This window comes from Lynx canadensis, chromosome B4 (genome assembly GCF_007474595.2).
Source record: "Lynx canadensis isolate LIC74 chromosome B4, mLynCan4.pri.v2, whole genome shotgun sequence".
NCBI lineage: Eukaryota > Metazoa > Chordata > Mammalia > Carnivora > Felidae > Lynx > Lynx canadensis.
The window spans coordinates 131,597,610-131,613,901 of record NC_044309.1 but is presented as its reverse complement, the minus strand read 5'-3'; the positions used below and the strand labels follow the sequence as shown (position 1 = coordinate 131,613,901).

The 16,292-nt window shown below is 49.2% G+C and overlaps 1 protein-coding gene across 4 annotated transcripts in view; it reads left to right on the top strand.

Moving 5' to 3' along the window:
- Positions 1-16,292, top strand: part of FAM227A (family with sequence similarity 227 member A) — a 78,295-nt gene that overhangs the window by 22,288 nt on the left and 39,715 nt on the right. For 3 of the 4 annotated variants that reach the window (XR_004343912.1, XR_004343913.1, XM_032594038.1), the window contains 5 exons: positions 388-489; positions 962-1,066; positions 2,951-3,074; positions 8,733-8,840; positions 10,727-10,806. Coding sequence is in view for 1 of the 4 variants with exons in the window: in XM_032594038.1 (XP_032449929.1) it covers positions 388-489; positions 962-1,066; positions 2,951-3,074; positions 8,733-8,840; positions 10,727-10,806 (519 nt within the window). In the remaining 3 variants the exon portion in view is untranslated. The remainder of the gene's footprint in view (positions 1-387; positions 490-961; positions 1,067-2,950; positions 3,075-8,732; positions 8,841-10,726; positions 10,807-16,292) is intronic. The other variant, XR_004343914.1, reaches the window with a different exon arrangement.

The window sequence follows — 16,292 nt, the reverse complement described above, 5'->3', positions numbered from 1 at the left end:
CAGCTCTTCGGTCCTCAGTTGGCTCGTCTGTAAAATGGGGATAGTAGTAACACGCCTTGTGTGATTATCTTAGCGGTTAGATGAGAATGTATAAAAATGCCTGGAAAGGCAAATAGTCGGCACTCACTAAACTAAAAGGGTAAGTGTTTCTTTTAAGTTGACTCCAAAGATGACGGGTGGGAAGATGGTGTGGTTAGCGACAACAGCAAGCTGTGGAACACAGGAGGAAAGGCGGGTTCTGAACGGAGAGGACTATTAATCTGGTTGCGGCTCCACAGCCACAGTGAAATCATGAAACAATGAAAAATTGTGTTTTCAAAGACAACAGCAATAATAATGTGAATTTTGTTGTTGTTGTTGTTGTTGTGTTTTTTTTTTCTTCCCAAGTCTTTCTGCTCCGATGGAGAATTAGAGAAGTTTCTGTCTTCTCCTTCTCCAAGAGCCATATGGCTGGATAGCTTCTGGTGGATCTTTCACGAGAGGTACCAGGTAAATCTGCGTGCTTCTCTCCCTTGCTTAAGTTACTTTTCTATGGAATAAACCCCAATGTCTCTAACACGGGCTACCAGGCTCTCTGATTCTATGGAGCACCCCTGCAGCCCCATCTGCCACCCCTTCCCTTCCCCACCCGTGCCTCGTCCATCCATCCTGTGCTTCAGCCTCCGCCCAATGTCCCGTAGCCCCCTGAGCATCAGGAACTGGTCCCTGACACATGGCTGGTCGAGCACAGGGCCGGGAGCAGGGTCGGGACCTCCCACCCCAGAGTTTGCGCACTTTCTTCAACAATCCGCCCCACGTATAAATCGATTTCATAAATCCTATAAAAATCAGCGTACTATTTCGTAAATGACAGGAGGTTCACCCTCTCGAGAATAAGAGGAGTACGTATTTAAGAACCTCAGGCCTTAGCCGTTTCATCAGGAGGCTCTAGTAACTCCGTCTCCACTCTTATTCCCGGTAGCCAAACAAGGAGATCCAGAATAAGCTGTTTGATCGGATATCCCAACACTACGCGTCTCTCTTGTTGCATGAATCCAAATCCCACTATGAAGAGGCTCTCTTGAAAGTGAGCATCAACCACTGTTGGGAGAACAAAAAATCACGCTAATGCCAATAGAATGCCCTTAACATTCTTTCTGTGAGGGAGTAATTAGTAAGTTGTGCTATATTCATACACAGACTTGCAATGCCGCAGTCACAAAAAAATAAGGTAGATCTATATATGGCGTATTTTAAGTGGAAAGCAAAGAAATTTCTAGAACTCTGTGTTTAAAAATGTATATGTATATATGCATGTGTGCCTATGAATAGAAAAAAAAAAGTCTGGAAAAATACTTACCCAGCTCTTAGCAATGATTATCTCTGGGGAATGAGGTTGTAAGAGACTTCCTTTTCTACTTTAAATATTCCTGTAGTATTCAAATAAGCATGTGATTTTAAAATTAAAAAGCATGAATATACATACATTCACAAAGACTGATTTAACTACGTAAATAAATTACCACAAAGTTAAAAGGCAAATGAGAAACTGCAGAAATCACGGAGCATATATGTCACACAATGGAAAGAACTCTTACAAATCGGGACGCCTGGCTGGCTCAGTTGGAGGAGCGTTCATCTCTTGATCTCGGGGTCATGAGTTCGAGCCCCACGTTGGGTACAGAGATTACTTAAATACACAACAACTTAAAAAAAAAAAAAAGAACTCTTATAAATCTTATGAAATCCCTTCTAGACCAGCGGACAAAGTACGAAACCAGAAATTCATCAGGGAAGAAATACAAATGGGAAAAAAGTTCACCCTTAACAGTCGTCAAACATACAAATTAAAACAATAGCCATTTGATGCCTCTTTTTACGTGCTGGATTGCATGGATTAAAAAGAATAATCGCCAGGGTTGTGAAGGATCTAGGGAAATGACACTCTGACAGTCTGAGAGAGAAGTGCATCGTGACATTTTTGCTACGATAAGCCCCCAACGTATCATAGCTGCTATGATTACTATCGTGATTCCATCTTTTTTTTTTTAATTTTTTTTTCTTTTAACGTTTTATTTATTTTTGAGACAGAGAGAGACAGAGCATGAATGGGGGAGGGGCAGAGAGAGAGGGAGACACAGAATCGGAAGCAGGCTCCAGGCTCTGAGCCATCAGCCCAGAGCCCGACGCGGGGCTCAAACTCACGGGCCGTGAGATCGTGACCTGAGCTGAAGTCGGACACTTAACCGACTGAGCCACCCAGGCGCCCCCGTGATTCCATCTTCTGGAAGTCATAATCGAATACTCGGGAAAAACTGCTTTCACTCATGCATTCCACAAAGTTTTGACTGCCTGCTATGTGCCATACATAGAAACGGTATCCACCGATGGGGGTGTTGAAGTAAATTTTGATATGCCTACTCAGCACAATATTATGAAGTTCACTCGTGGGAAAAAAAATCCCGAAGAGTTTCTAACAACCCGAGGAAGCGCTTCTACTATATTGTTAAATGAACAAAGCCAGATATAAATGTATAATTTGAACTCAACCGTAGTTAAGAAGGGACAACAGTTCCACGCATGCAGAGGGGAAAAAAATAACAGTCATAGTACTTCCTGTAATCTCTGATGGGTGGGTCAAATGTATCTTGTCATCCGGGCTACTCTTTGGAGGTGGCAGGAGGGGCTGAGCCGCAGACCACGTGCAGAGGGAAAGCGAGAGGGGGAGGTTGCTGGCCAAGCCTAGCCTGAGGTCTGAGGTGGGGTCCCCAGGTAGGGTAAGGAGTCCACCAAGATGTGGGCCAATGACAGATAGAAACTGCTCCCCCCATGAATGGAAGGCACCACGGTGTCAGGTGGAGAGTTTTATCACAGATCCTTTCCACGGTCGGGGGCTCTTTTCTGGGTGCGGAAACGTCCAGAACATGGCCTGAGCTCTGCTTCCCCCCCACCCCGCCCCCGCCCTCCCCAGAGGCTGCCATCACTTCTGAGTAAAGCCCTGTACACCAGCTTCTGTTGCTGCTTCCCACAGTCCTGGTTCAACACGCACGATTTCAAGTCGGACATCTGCAACACAATGAGCCTGTGGATTTCGGGTAAGAGGAGCCTGCTCTGTCCTGGGGAAACACTTTTCTGCCTGAGCCTAGGTCATAACACCCTTTACTGAGGCAGCTATCCTCTACTCTCGTTGACGTTCAAGAAGGTAAGGTGTGCGGTTAGAGCCCCGTGGAGTACTGATCTCGCCTGTTTCCGCACAACAGTTCTGAGATGTTCTTAGTCCCTTTTTGTGCCCGGTGCATCTGTAGGGAACAGGCTCCAGCCGAGCCCCATTAGTTGGCCATGTGCTGTGGGCTGATGGATGCAGAACTCAGCAACCCCAAAGGGTATGCTGGTTGGACGATCCCAACCTTCCTCCCCCGGGTGACCCCACGTGGCCCAACTGTAGTCCCCTTGTCCCTGCTGCCCGCACAGTGAGTGCCCAGGGTGGTGTTTGCTTTTAATGACTTTTCACTCCCCTTCCCCACTCCCCTCTTCTCAACCTAGATATTTTCTAAGGCCCTTAAAATCTCCTACCTATTGAGAAGTTCCTGGGTCCTAAGCACTGTGCTAAGTAAGCACTCTTTTACATTTCCTATTGTCTTGGGGGTCTCCAAGTCATTCCCACATTAAGGTATTTGCTAGGCGAACTCTCAGGTCTCAGCATGTAGGAGTATTGACAGCCAAGATTATGGCAGTGCAATGAGGTTACACAGCCAGGGAATATTCTTTTTTTTTTTTTTTTTTAATTTTTTAATGTTTATTTATTCTTGAGAGAAAGAGAGCAGGAGCAGGGAAGGGGCAGAGAGAAAGGGAGACACAGAATCTGAAGCAGGCTCTAGGTTCTGAGCTGTCAGCACAGAGCCTGATGCGGGGCTCGAACTCACGGACCATGAGATCATGACCTGAGCCGAAGTCAGATGCTCTCAACCGACTGAGCCACCCAGGTGCCCCCAGCCAGGGAATATTCCTAAGGGAAATGACAGGCAGGGTCTGGAGGAATTCCTGTGCAAGCTTCCTCATGCTGTTTCCCTTCCGTGAGGAGTTAGGCAGGGCACTGTCATCCCTCTGCAACAAAAATGCAACAACACGTGTGATGTTTCTGCCCAGCCCACTAGAGACACAGCACCCAAGCTTTCTATTGGGGGCTGGTCACATAGAGACCTCTGTCTGTCATGTACCAAAATTCCAGGAAAGCAGGTGTTCAGCAGAAGCCACACTTTTACAGCTTGCCACTCTTACCAGTTAGGGGAAAAATTTCCCCCAGCTTTATTGGTATAATTGATGCATAACATCGTGTATGTGTAAGATGCACAACGTAACGATTTGACGCATGCATATGTTGGGAAATGTTACCATAATGAGGTTAGTTAACACATCCTTCATCACACATAATTATCATTTTGTTGTTACGGTGAGAACACTTAGAAGCTACTCTCATGACAACAGTCAAATATACAACACAGTATTGTTAACTGTAGCCATCATGCCGTAGATCCCTGGGACTCGTTCCTCCTATAACTGGAACTTTACCCCCTTTGACCCACATCTCTTCATTTCCTCCATCCCCAGCCCCTGGTGACCACCAGTCTACTCTCTGCTTCTGAGTTTGGCTTTTTAGCTTCCGCCTATAAGTGAGATCACATAACAGTGTTTGTCTCTCTCCGTCTGCCTAATTTCACTTAGCATGATGCCCTCAAGGCCCATCCACGTTGTTGCATTGTCTGGCTTTCCTTCTTTTTATGGCTGAATAACATTCCGTTGTGTATATATATGCCACATTTTCTTTATCCATCCACCCATTGACGGACACTCAGACTGTTTCCATGCCTTGGCTATTGTGAATAATGCTGCAGGGAACCTAGGGGTGCAGGTATCTCTTTGAGACTGTGATTTCATTTCCTTTGGAGTAGGATTCCTGAATCATAGAGTCGTTCTATTTTTAATTTTTTGAAGAGCTTCCATACTGTTTCCCATAGTGACAATACCAATTTACATCGCTTCCAACAGTGCACAGGGTTCCCTTTTTTCTACATCCTCTCCAGCATTTGTTACCTCTGGTCTTTTTGATCATGGCCATCCTAGCAGGTGTGAGGTGATATCTCACTGTGGTTCTGGTTTGCATTTCCCTGTTGGTTAGTGATGTTGAGAGCCTTTTCACATATTTGTTGGCCGCGTCTTCTTTGGAAAAATAACTGTTCAGGTCCTCTGCCCATTTTTTTTTTTTAATTTTTATTTTTGGGACAGAGAGAGACAGAGCACGAATGGGGGAGGGGCAGAGAGAGAGGGAGACACAGAACCGGAAACAGGCTCCAGGCACTGAGCCATCAGCCCAGAGCCCGACGTGGGGCTCGAACTCACGGACCGCGAGATCGTGACCTGGCTGAAGTCGGACGCTTAACCGACTGCGCCACCCAGGCGCCCCCCTCTGCCCATTTTTAACCAGATTATTATTATTATTATTATTTATTTATTTACTTATTTTTGCTATTGAGTCTATGAGTTCCTTATATGCTTTGGATATTTAACCTCTTATCAAACGTATGGTTTGCAAATATTTTCTTCCTTTCCATATGTTGCTTTTTCGTGCTATTGTTTCTCCTGCTGCACAGAAGCCTTTTAGTTGCACGTAGTCCCATTTGTTGATTTTTGCTTTGTTGCTTGTGCTTTTGGTGTCGTAGCCAAAAAGTCATGGCCAAGACCGATGTCAGAGAGCTTTTTCCCTATATTTTCTCCCAGGAGTTTTATGGTTTCAGATCTTACATTTAAGTCCTTAATCCATTCCAAGTTAATTTTTGTTAAGTGGTGTAAAAATTAGGGGGTTCGGTTTCATTCATTTGCATGTGGCTGTCCAGTTTTCCCAGCACCATTTATTGAAGAGACTGTTTTTTCCCCATTGTACATTCTTGGCTCCCTTATCAAATGTCAGTTGACCATCTATGTGTAGGTTTATTTCTGGGTTCTCAATTCTGTTTCATTGATCCATGTGTCTGTTTTTATGCCAGTACCATACTATTTTGAATTCTTAGCTTTGTAATATAGTTTAAAATCAGAAAGTGTGATGTCTCCACCTATATTCCTTTTCAAGATTGCTTTGGCTATTCAGGGTCTCTCGTGGATGCATACAAATTTTAGGATGGTTTTCTCTACTTCTGTGAAAAATGCCGTTGGAATTTTGAGAGATTGCATTGAATCTACAGATGGCTTTGGGTAGTATGGATGTTTTCACAATATTAATTCTCTTGATCTATGAACACAGCATGTTTTTCCGTTGATTTGTGTCTCGTTCAATTTCTCTCATCAGTGTCTTACAGTTTTCAATGTACAGACTTTTCACTTCCTTGGTTACATTTATTCCTAAGTATTTCACTGTTTTTGATGTTATCATGAGTGGGGTTGGGTTGTTTTCTTTATTTTTTTCCCACATAGCTCCTTGTCAATGTATAGAAACCCAACTGACTTTGATATGTTGATTTTATATCCTGAAAAAGTACTGAATTTGTTAATTCTAACAGTTTTTTGGTGGACTCTAGATTTTTCTGCATACGAGATGGGGTCATCAGCAAACAGAGACGATTTTACTTCTTCCATTCTGATTTGGATGCCTTTTTTCCTTTCTTTTTTCTAATCATTCTGGCTAGATCTTCTGGTACTATGTTGAATAGGAGTAGTGAGAGTGGCCACCCTTAACTCGTTCCTGGTCTTAGAAGAAAAGCTTTTCTTCACCATTGAGTATGATGTTAGCTGCAGGCTTGTCATATGGGGCTTTTATTACACTGAGGTGTGTTCCTTCTGTACCCACTTTGTTGAGTGTCTTTATCACATAAGGATGTTGAATTGTGACAAATGTTCTTCCTGCACCGATTGAGACTATCATGATTTTTATCTTTCCTTCTATTAACATGTATTATGTTGATTGATTGATTTGTGGCTATTGAACCATCTTTGCATCCCAGGGATCAATCTCACTTGACCATGGTGTATGATCCTCCTAAAATGATGCTGAATTCAGTTTGCTGGTACTTTCTTAAGAGGTTTTGCATCCATATTCATCAGGGACATTGGTCTGTAGTTTTCTTGTAGCATACTTAATCTGGATTTGGTATGAGGGTAATGCTCACCTCATAAAATGAGTTTGGGAGTGTTCCCTCCTCTTCAGTTTTTTTGAAAGAGTTTGAGAAAGGTTGGAGTTAATTCTTTAAGTGTTTTGTAGAACTCACCTGTGAAGCCATCGCGTCCTGGCTTTTCTTTATTTGGGAGGTTTTTGATTACTGACTCAATCTCCTTACTCATTATCGGTCTGGTCTGCTTTTGTATTGCTTCATGATTCAGTGGTGGTAGGTTGTACACTTCCAGGAATTTGCCCACTTCTGGGTAGTTAGGGCAAGTTATATCAGTGTAGAGAAATGTTTACCAGACAACTCGCAGATGCTAGCCAAAGGCCAAGTTCACAAGCAAGATTTTCCAAGGAGAACAGCCTTGTGCCTGCTCAGCCTTTTCTGCACACCCATTTAATCCTCTTAACATACGCAGACTCCAAGAAGTCCCACAGCCATCAAACAGGGGAGCAGGTGTTCAGATCCAGGCTGTCCCGCTGCAAAGCTACGTCTTGACCACTGCTCCATCCTTCCTCTCATTTTCCGACTCTTTTCTTCGCTTCGCCCTTCCTATTTCCCGTTTTGTCCAAGACTGTGCCTCCTTCCCCTAACGCATTCTCAGCAATAAACCCCCCCGTCCACTTGCTTTGTCCAGTGGAGGCAGCATCTTTGCATAGGTGGTCAAAACTTCTCAAGTGATCCTTGGTCTTTTCCTTTCTACACCAAAGAGCCGAGGGAGAAAGTGGAATCCTTCTAATGTCTGAGCGTTCAGGTTCCAGGAGCCAAGACTCTGAAGCACGTGGTTTTCTTACAAGAAAAAGCATCAGCCCCATTAGTGTCACCATCAAATATTTAGGGAGAACCCATTTCTGGTACTTAGCTAAGTGTGATAAGATGTTGGACAAATACTTGCTAAGCACCTGTTTGTTATGTGCTAGGTCCAGAGCTAAGCCCTGGAGGTGCGAAGGTGAATAAGGCCCAGGTCCTGCGCTCAGGGAGTTCCCAGTCCAGCAAGAGCAGAGGAGATGGGCAGGAAAACCAAAGTCTACAAACCTTTCACATCTGTGTACACAGGGTCACGTGTCCTGGTGTGATCGGATCGGATCTTGACACTCACGCTGTCTGGAACACAGGGCGAACTTCATCTCCATTTTCTTTGTTTTTTTAAGTTATTAAAATTTTTTTATCATCTATTTATTTTTGAGAGAGAGAGAGAGAGAGACAGAGCATGAGTGGGGGAGGGGCAGAGAGAGAAGGAGACACAGAATCCCAAGCAGCCTCCAGGCTCCAAGCTGTCAGCACAGACCCTGATATGGGGCTCTAACTCACGAACCGTGAGATTATGACCGGAGCCGAAGTCGGACGCTTAACCCACTGAGCCACCCAGGCGCCCCACCATCTCCCTTTTCCAGAGGAAGACACCAAGCCGACCTAGAGAGGAAGGGGGGGTGCTCCCCCCACCTCCGCAAGGCTCAGGGCCACTGTAGGGTGGGGCTAATGCTAGAAGCCCCGCCTCCCTAGGACCAGCAGGGGGCTCCTGGAGGAGAGGCTCTGGCTTCTGTTTCCTGCTTCCCTTCTCTTTTATGGAGGTTTTCACGATCCCTCTTCATTCTCTGTTAGGTATATATCCTTGCCTACAGAGCTATAACAGCTGGGACTACTCGGAACTAGATCCAGAGAGATTCCGGAGAGAAGAATTAATTTTGCAGAGAAAACGACTGTTAAAGAGTAAGGTACCACTTGTGGACTTTAGCCCCCTGTGGCCCTGCCACACCCAGCCGTATCCAGTTGAGGCAGGGCAGGGCCTTAGTATTGAGGTAGTAGGGCCAGGTTCCCTTTGACGCTCCCCTGTCTGGTCACCAAAATGACTGAAATGCTGATGTTCAGGGTGCACTTAAAAGTCAGCGCAACATAATTGCTGGGCTGCAGGGGTGGAATTTTGTATTCTAACGATGGATGCCGGTTACTGGTGTCTCTGGGTGTCCGGTTACTGGGACCCATAGCGCAGTCTGGGAGGAATTTAGGCAACGCAGTGACACTACCTTGGATTGGGCACTGTGGTGGGGCTTACAGCGTGCTGAGGCAGCACGGGGAGAGGTACCCAGTCCAGCCCTGAGCAGGCAAGTGGCATTGAAGCTGAGATTCGAAGGATGTGTATTTTAGGCGGGTGAAGGGGAGAATTACTGTTCCGGGCAGAGGGAACAGCATGCGAGAAGACCCAGAGGCATTTCTCGTGGCAGCGGTGAGAGGACTTTATGGGGTAACCAGCCTGTGGGTGGCTGAGTCAGGATTCAAACACGGGACTGCAAAGCCAAAGGGACACACTGTTGGGTCAGGTGGATATTTTCTCCAGCAGGGGGAGGTCTATCCTTTCCATGGGGGCACCCCAGGGACACAGAAAAGCCCTATCTTTAGTAGGTGAATAGGACCCAGAGGGCAGACAACATCCCACTAATGAAATCCCTCAGCCACACCCAGGACCCTTTGGAAGTGGAGGATAGGAGTGAGAAAATTATTTTTTTCTCAAATATAGTGGAAACAGTTCATACTGGAAAGAATGTGAGTCTAAGCACAAAGCTGTACTCTGATCAGCAGTAAAAATCATGCTGTCGCATACTGACTCATTCTCTGCACCAGCCAGCTTGTGTTACTTTGTTTTCCGCCTACTCTACCCCTATGAGAGAGCCTGTTCCCCTCATCTTACAGCAGGAGGTGAGGGGCAGAGAGGTTCATGCGCCCAAGGCGCCCCTGCGCAGCTGAAGGGCCAGAATTTTGCCCAGACGGGCTAATCAACCTCCTGCTTTCGGCAGCCTGTGGGCCCTCTGGCCAATGAAGCCATTGTCCCCACTCAGTCTGCCTCCCTCAGGGAATGCGAGGCCACTCAGCAGGAAGGAGGGGCCCCCTGAGAGGCAGTACAGTCCCCACCATGGTGAGCCCCCTGTCGGCGCGGGGACGCCGAGAGCCACGCCTTTGCCACCTTAGAAGGACCAGCAGCGTCAGCGTCTCTAGCCCGGCTGCACCGGGCTCCGCGGTGGTCCCCCAGGGCTCCGTAAGCGCTGTCCAGTTTGCGAAGCGCCAGTCTAGGGCACAGGGGAGGGACTGCCTGGCAGGCCTCAGAGAAGAGCGTGACCCCCGCTTGATATGTTGGCTTTCCCAGCAATCACCGTGGACACACAGGAGTTGCAAAGTGAACAACATCTAACCTGTGAACTGTCTTCAAATTTAATGACACTCTAGGAGATGGATAGATTGTTACTTTTTTTAAGGGTTTAAGCCAACATGTCTTCATTTCGATGTTTTCAACTTTTGGTTTTTCTTTTGAAGCCAGTGTTTTTTTTCCCCTGTGGGTTGAGTGCTTGCACTGTGTGCGGGGCTCCGCATACATTATTTAATTGGCTCACCAGCCCTGCAAGGTAGTTGGTATTTAAGCCTTTAACAGGATCCGGGAGGTTAGGTAACTTGCCCAAGGTCATTCAGCAGGTGGAATGACTGAGGGGCTCTGGTTTGCCTGAGGTCTGTTGTCCTCCAGGGAGGGGGCTGTGTCAAAACTCCTGGTCTACGGTGTCCTCTCCAGGACAAGAAGGAACTGAGGCACAACTTTGTCTCCTTCCTAGGAAGAGAGTTTCCTTTGTCCACGTCTAAGAGCTACCCCTTCCAGAAGTCTACCCAGAGCAAGGAAGCCCAGGGCCCGAAGGTGAGTAGAGAGTCACAGACCCAGACCCTTTGCATCCCAGATGCTTCAGTGACGTCCACGTGGTTCCACATCTCTGTGCTCCCCGCCCAGCGTCTCGGGGAGGGGTCCTGGTGGTCCTCTAGGTCTGCGTGCGTGAGCAGAGCACCAAAAGGTGACCCCAGAAATGCAGTGATGGGGAAGTGAAGGGAAAAGAAGCAGAGGCTCAGCTCAAGGTGCTTTTCTGTCTTTTCCTCCCTATCAGTCCTTGTCAGAAACTTGCGCCTGGCTGTCCTCTCGACCCCTGCTTGCCCCTCTGTGCCCTGTGAGGTTCCCTCCTAGGCAGCTCCAGCACCACCCCTCCCCTCCCCTCCCATCCCTACACTCCAGTTTGAGCTCCTTCATATTACAGCAGGCTCCTTGCTCCCTCAGGCTCCCCGGTACCCCGGCAATCTTTTCAGAATGCAGATCTAATTATGTCCTAGGTCACCCCCCTGGCCCCACCCAACTCCCCCTACCCTAAACACCCTCCCCCAGCCCAAATACAAAATACCTCCCGAACCTGAGAAGGCTTCCTCTTGCCGTGGGGTAGACTGACCTGTGCGACCCTGCCACGTCCTGCCGGCCCCATCTCCACCTTCCTGGGCCCTTGCGGCTCCCCCTGCAGGGGTGTTCTCTCGGTTCCTTGTGGACGTCACACCCCTACCGACACCTGGCCTCTGTACCTGCCACTCCTCTTGTCCCAGGTAAGCTCCCTCCTGCCACTATCATTGCCAGCATCTCCTCCCACTGGTAACACGAAACCAAATGCTACCGCTACCGATCAAGGCCTCCTTTTTCTAGAAAGCTGGACAAATAAATGTCTGGGAAAACAATGAAAGAGGCCTTTTGCTGCCCGTTTTTGTAAGTAGAACGTCACTGGCACACCGCCACCGGTCCCTGGTTGACCATGGTCTTCAACTAGCTTTGCACTGCAATGGCAGGGCTGAGTAGTTGCGGTACAGACATCATGGCCCGCACAGCTGAAAACGTTTACTCTCTGGCTCTCGGCCGAAGGAGTTGCCACCCTGGTTCAGGGGACACGTACTCATCCTTCTATCTCAGCTGAAGCCCTCGTCCTCAGGGTCAGCAGCCTTGACCCTCATCTGCATTTGGTTCCTTGTGATACGTACTCAGAGCTCTGTCCTTCAGAGCACTTATGGAATTATGCGGTCATTCCTATGATCATGGCTGTCTCTGCCACTAATCTTTTTTTTTTTTTAAGTTTTTATTTATTTATTTTGAGAGAAGGCGACCATGAGCAAGGAAGGGTCAGAGAGAGAGGGAGAGAGAATCCCAAGCAGGCTCCCCGCTGTCAGCGCAGAGCCTGATGAGGGGCTCCACCCCAAGAACAGTGACATCATGCTTAACCAACTGAGCCACCCAAGCACCCCTCTGCTACTAATCTTTAAGCTGTAGACCAACATCCTCATTGCTTTCTCTCTTTTTTTTTTTTTTATGTTTATTTTTGAGAGAGAGAGAGAGAGCACGAGCGGGGAAGGGGCAGAGAGAGAGGGAGACAGAATCCGAAGCAGGCTCCAGGCTCTGAGCCGTCAGCGCAGAGCCCGATGTGGGGCTCGAACTCGTGAACTGCAAGATCATGGCCTGAGCCGAAGTCGGATGCTCAACCGACTGAGCCACCCAGGCTCCCCAATATCCTCATTTCTAATGCCATGCTTCATTCTGAATAAGTAGCATATGAGGCTCGATTCATTGTTAGACCAGACTTTCCCCTTTGGGGCGGAGTTGGGGGTGTTTTCCCCCTGGCACATTCACCCAATGTTTGGAATGGGTGAAGGGTGTGCCTTTCTTTTGTAAGGCGGGATAAAGGCTAGGTTCTCAGGACGATCACTTTTAGAAAACAGGACGTAATCGGGGCGCCTGGGTGGCGCAGTCGGTTGAGCATCCGACTTCAGCTCAGGTCACGATCTCGCGGTCCGGGAGTTCGAGCCCCGCGTCAGGCTCTGGGCTGATGGCTCGGAGCCTGGAGCCTGTTTCCGATTCTGTGTCTCCCTCTCTCTCTGCCCCTCCCCCGTTCATGCTCTGTCTCTCTCTGTCCCAAAAATAAATAAAAAAAAATAAAAAAAGAAAACAGGACGTAAGCACATTTAAGGATCTGGAAATGGATGTTCTTTGAACTGGCAAGGCCAGTGCTCCTTGGGAAGTTTCCATGTCCCCACAGGGCTTGAAGGTCTCTGGTTCAAAGCCTGCTCTCACAGGTTCAGATTGTAGCTGTGCAGCCTCGGACAAGTTACTTAACCTCCCTGAGACTTGGTTTCCGCAGGTGTGACGTGAGCACAATAATAGCAGGGCCTTCTCCCTGCCACGATGTAGATCGTAGCACATGTGTCTGTGTGGCCAGGGCCCCTGTCAATCCACGGCCGCACGTCTCAACGGGGCACTTAGCACTGCCCGCCTGTGCTGGCACACTTCCCCAGCATGTGCTCCCCTCCCCCAAACCCTCATGTCACTTGGTCTCCCTTCCCAGAATTCTTGTACTGCAGGCGGCCTGTCTCACTTGCCCTTCACCCCAGCACCCTCCAGGGAGCGTCTTCACTGAGAAATTAGAAGCAGTCAGCAGGAAGGCACTCCCTTTCCTACCATGAGGCACCTGCCCCCATCTGTACCCTCACCATTGGCCTATGGAGGACGGGCCCTGCCCCCGCTCGTGCCCTGGACCCCACCCCCTGGGGACCAAACCCCTCTGTCTTGTGTCGTCACTTTCTCCCACTCGGTGGGATCACGCCCATCTTTGAACAGTCCTGCCTTAGCACTTCCGGCCTTTGCCTCTGCACCGCCATTTCCGGCTGCCTTTCCCGCCAGCACTTCTTGAAGGCGTCCTCTGCACCCACATTTCCTTGCCTCAGCCCTCCAGTCGGTTCCTGCCCTCAGGGCATCATTGCAGCGGTGGCGGCTCCTGCCGTGGCCCAGACCCCAACCTGTTGCCTGCTCTGGTCTGTGTCACGTGGTCGGCTCCTCCCACCTTCCTGAACCACTTTTTCCACTTGGCTTCTGTGTTGCCAGGCTTTTGCAAGTGCCTTCCTTCCCGGCTGGCTGCTCCTTTTCCGTCTTCCTTGCTGGCTCCCTGTCCTATCAGCCAGCCAGTCTGTCCCGGCCCCTTCCCCTCCACTTACATGTTCTCCCCATGTGGTCTCATCTGGTCCGCTGGCCAGGAACACCCAAATCTCCCTCCCGACCCTGGTGTATCCAGCTGCCCCCTGGGGCCCCGCCAGGAGGATCTCGACCTGGAGAGGGGTGAGGAGGTTGCTGATTCCCAGGGTTCGGCATCAGTTTGCTCCTGGCCGACCGCAGCAGCCTCTTCCTGGGCTCCTCCCTTGGCCCCAGTCAAGTCTCAGCACAGCCACCAGAGTGACCTTCTCATAGACACCAGATGAGGCTGTTCTCCACCTCAAGCCTCCAGCAGTTTCTCCAGTGCACTGGGAATCCAATCCAGGCCCCTTAGCCTGAGTTGGATTGCCCCTCGGGATCGGGCCACCACCTCTCTCTCCAGCCTCTTCACACCCTTTCCCTCCCTCGGCACCAGTCAGCCCACCGGACTTCCTTCTGCCCTTGGACCCTCCAGGCCTGTGTCCAGCTGAGCCTTTGCACTAACTGTCCCCTTCGCCTGGAACGTGCTTTCCTCTGAGTTCTAAGGAAGGGCTGGCTCCTTCTTGACATTCAGATTCCAGTTTCATTGACACTGCCCTAGTGAGGCCGGTGCTGACTGCCCAGGGACGCTCTATCATCACGTGGCTAATTGAATTCCCTGCACAGTGCTTATCACAGGCTGCTCTTTTTCCTGGGGGATTTACGTAGTGTTTAGTATCTGTCTCCCTCCATTAGAACATAAACTCCAGGGTGCCTGGGTGGCTCAGTCGGTTGAGCGTCTGACTTTGGCTCAGGTCATGATCTCACGGTTCGTGGGCTCGAGCCCCGCGTCGGGCTCTGTGCTGACAGCTCGGAGCCTGGAGCCTGCGTCTGATTCTGTGACTCATTCTCTCTCCGCCCCTCCCCCACTTGTGCTCGCGCGCTCTCTCTCTTTGCCTCTCAAAAATAAATAAATGCTAAAAAAAAATAAATTAAAAAAAAATTAGAGAAGACAGTTAAAGAAGATCTTTGTAAGGAAGAATCATCATCTTCTTACCTGCAAACAGTAGTCTCCTTCAGGAAGAAATGTGTTCAAGGGAAACGGTGATGCACCGCCCCCAGGAAGGGCCAACATGTTAGTTTCAAAGGCCAGGCCACCAAGCATGAAGCCCAAACCATTTCCTCCCCCCCCCCCCCCCCCCCCCCCCCCCCCCCACAAAGGTACACTGCTGTGCCCCAGTCAGTGTTCCTGGGACCAGATGCTCAAAGCTCTGCTCTGCTTTCCTGTCAACAGACTTCCCCAAACTGGAGTCTGCTTGGACTCTGCAGGGCACTGCTTCAGCATGTTGGTCATTTGTACCTTGAAGGCAGGTGTGGTGCATCTAAAGGGTAGACCTTTGGTGAAATGTCTGCCTCACAGCCCAAAAGAAGCTGGGGGAGTAGCTTACGTCTTTCACCTTGGGGCATGAGTCTTGCGTATATGGAGAAGGAAGGGCACACATGTGACAGATAACACCCCCAGAGGGAGCCATCTAAGCTGAGAACCAAAGGATGAGGAGTCAGCCATTAAGAGTTAATGGAAGAGGGGCGCCTGGGTGGCTCAGTCGGTTGAGCGTCCGACTTCGGCTCAGGTCGTGATCTCACAGTCCGTGAGTTCGAGCCCCGCATCGGGCTCGGTGCTGACAGCTCAGAGCCTGGAGCCCGCTTCAGATTCTGTGTCTCCCCCTCTCTCTGCCCCTCCCCTGCTCATGCTCTGTCTCTCTCTGTCTCAAAAATAAATAGAAACATTAAAAAAAGAGAGTTAATGGAAGAACCTTCCTGAAAAAGGAAACATGTGTGCAAAGGCCCTGAGGCCACACACACACACACACACACAAAAAGAGCTTGAGCTATCCAAGGAACAGAGAGAAGGCCAGTGATATTGTCACCCGGTGCAGGTGGGGCATAAGCTAAGATTGCCTGGGGCCCCCTCCCCACCATGGCCCAGAGGCGACGGAACCGTAGGAAAGAGGGGCAGGAGTCAAGGCGAGGGAAGCAGCAGCGGCCTGGACAGTTGGGAGAGTCATAGCAAGGAGTATGGATATAATGTAAGTGCTACTGGAATCCATTAAAATAAGGGAAAGACACCGTCCGACTTTTCTTTTTACAAGATCACACTGTCTTCTGAATACGGAGGATGTAACACAAGGGGACAGAGGACCAGCTAGGAGGCTTTGTCGTTGTCTCGGGAAGAGACTGTGACAGCAGATGAGGAGAAGCAGAGACCTGAAGTGTGTTTTGGAGTCAGATCTTTCGAGCTGTGCTCACAGAATGGCCTTGGGAGTGGGGAGGAAAGGTAGGGAAGAAAGGAAGGAGCCAAAAATGCTTTCCGGTGTGTGGCTGAA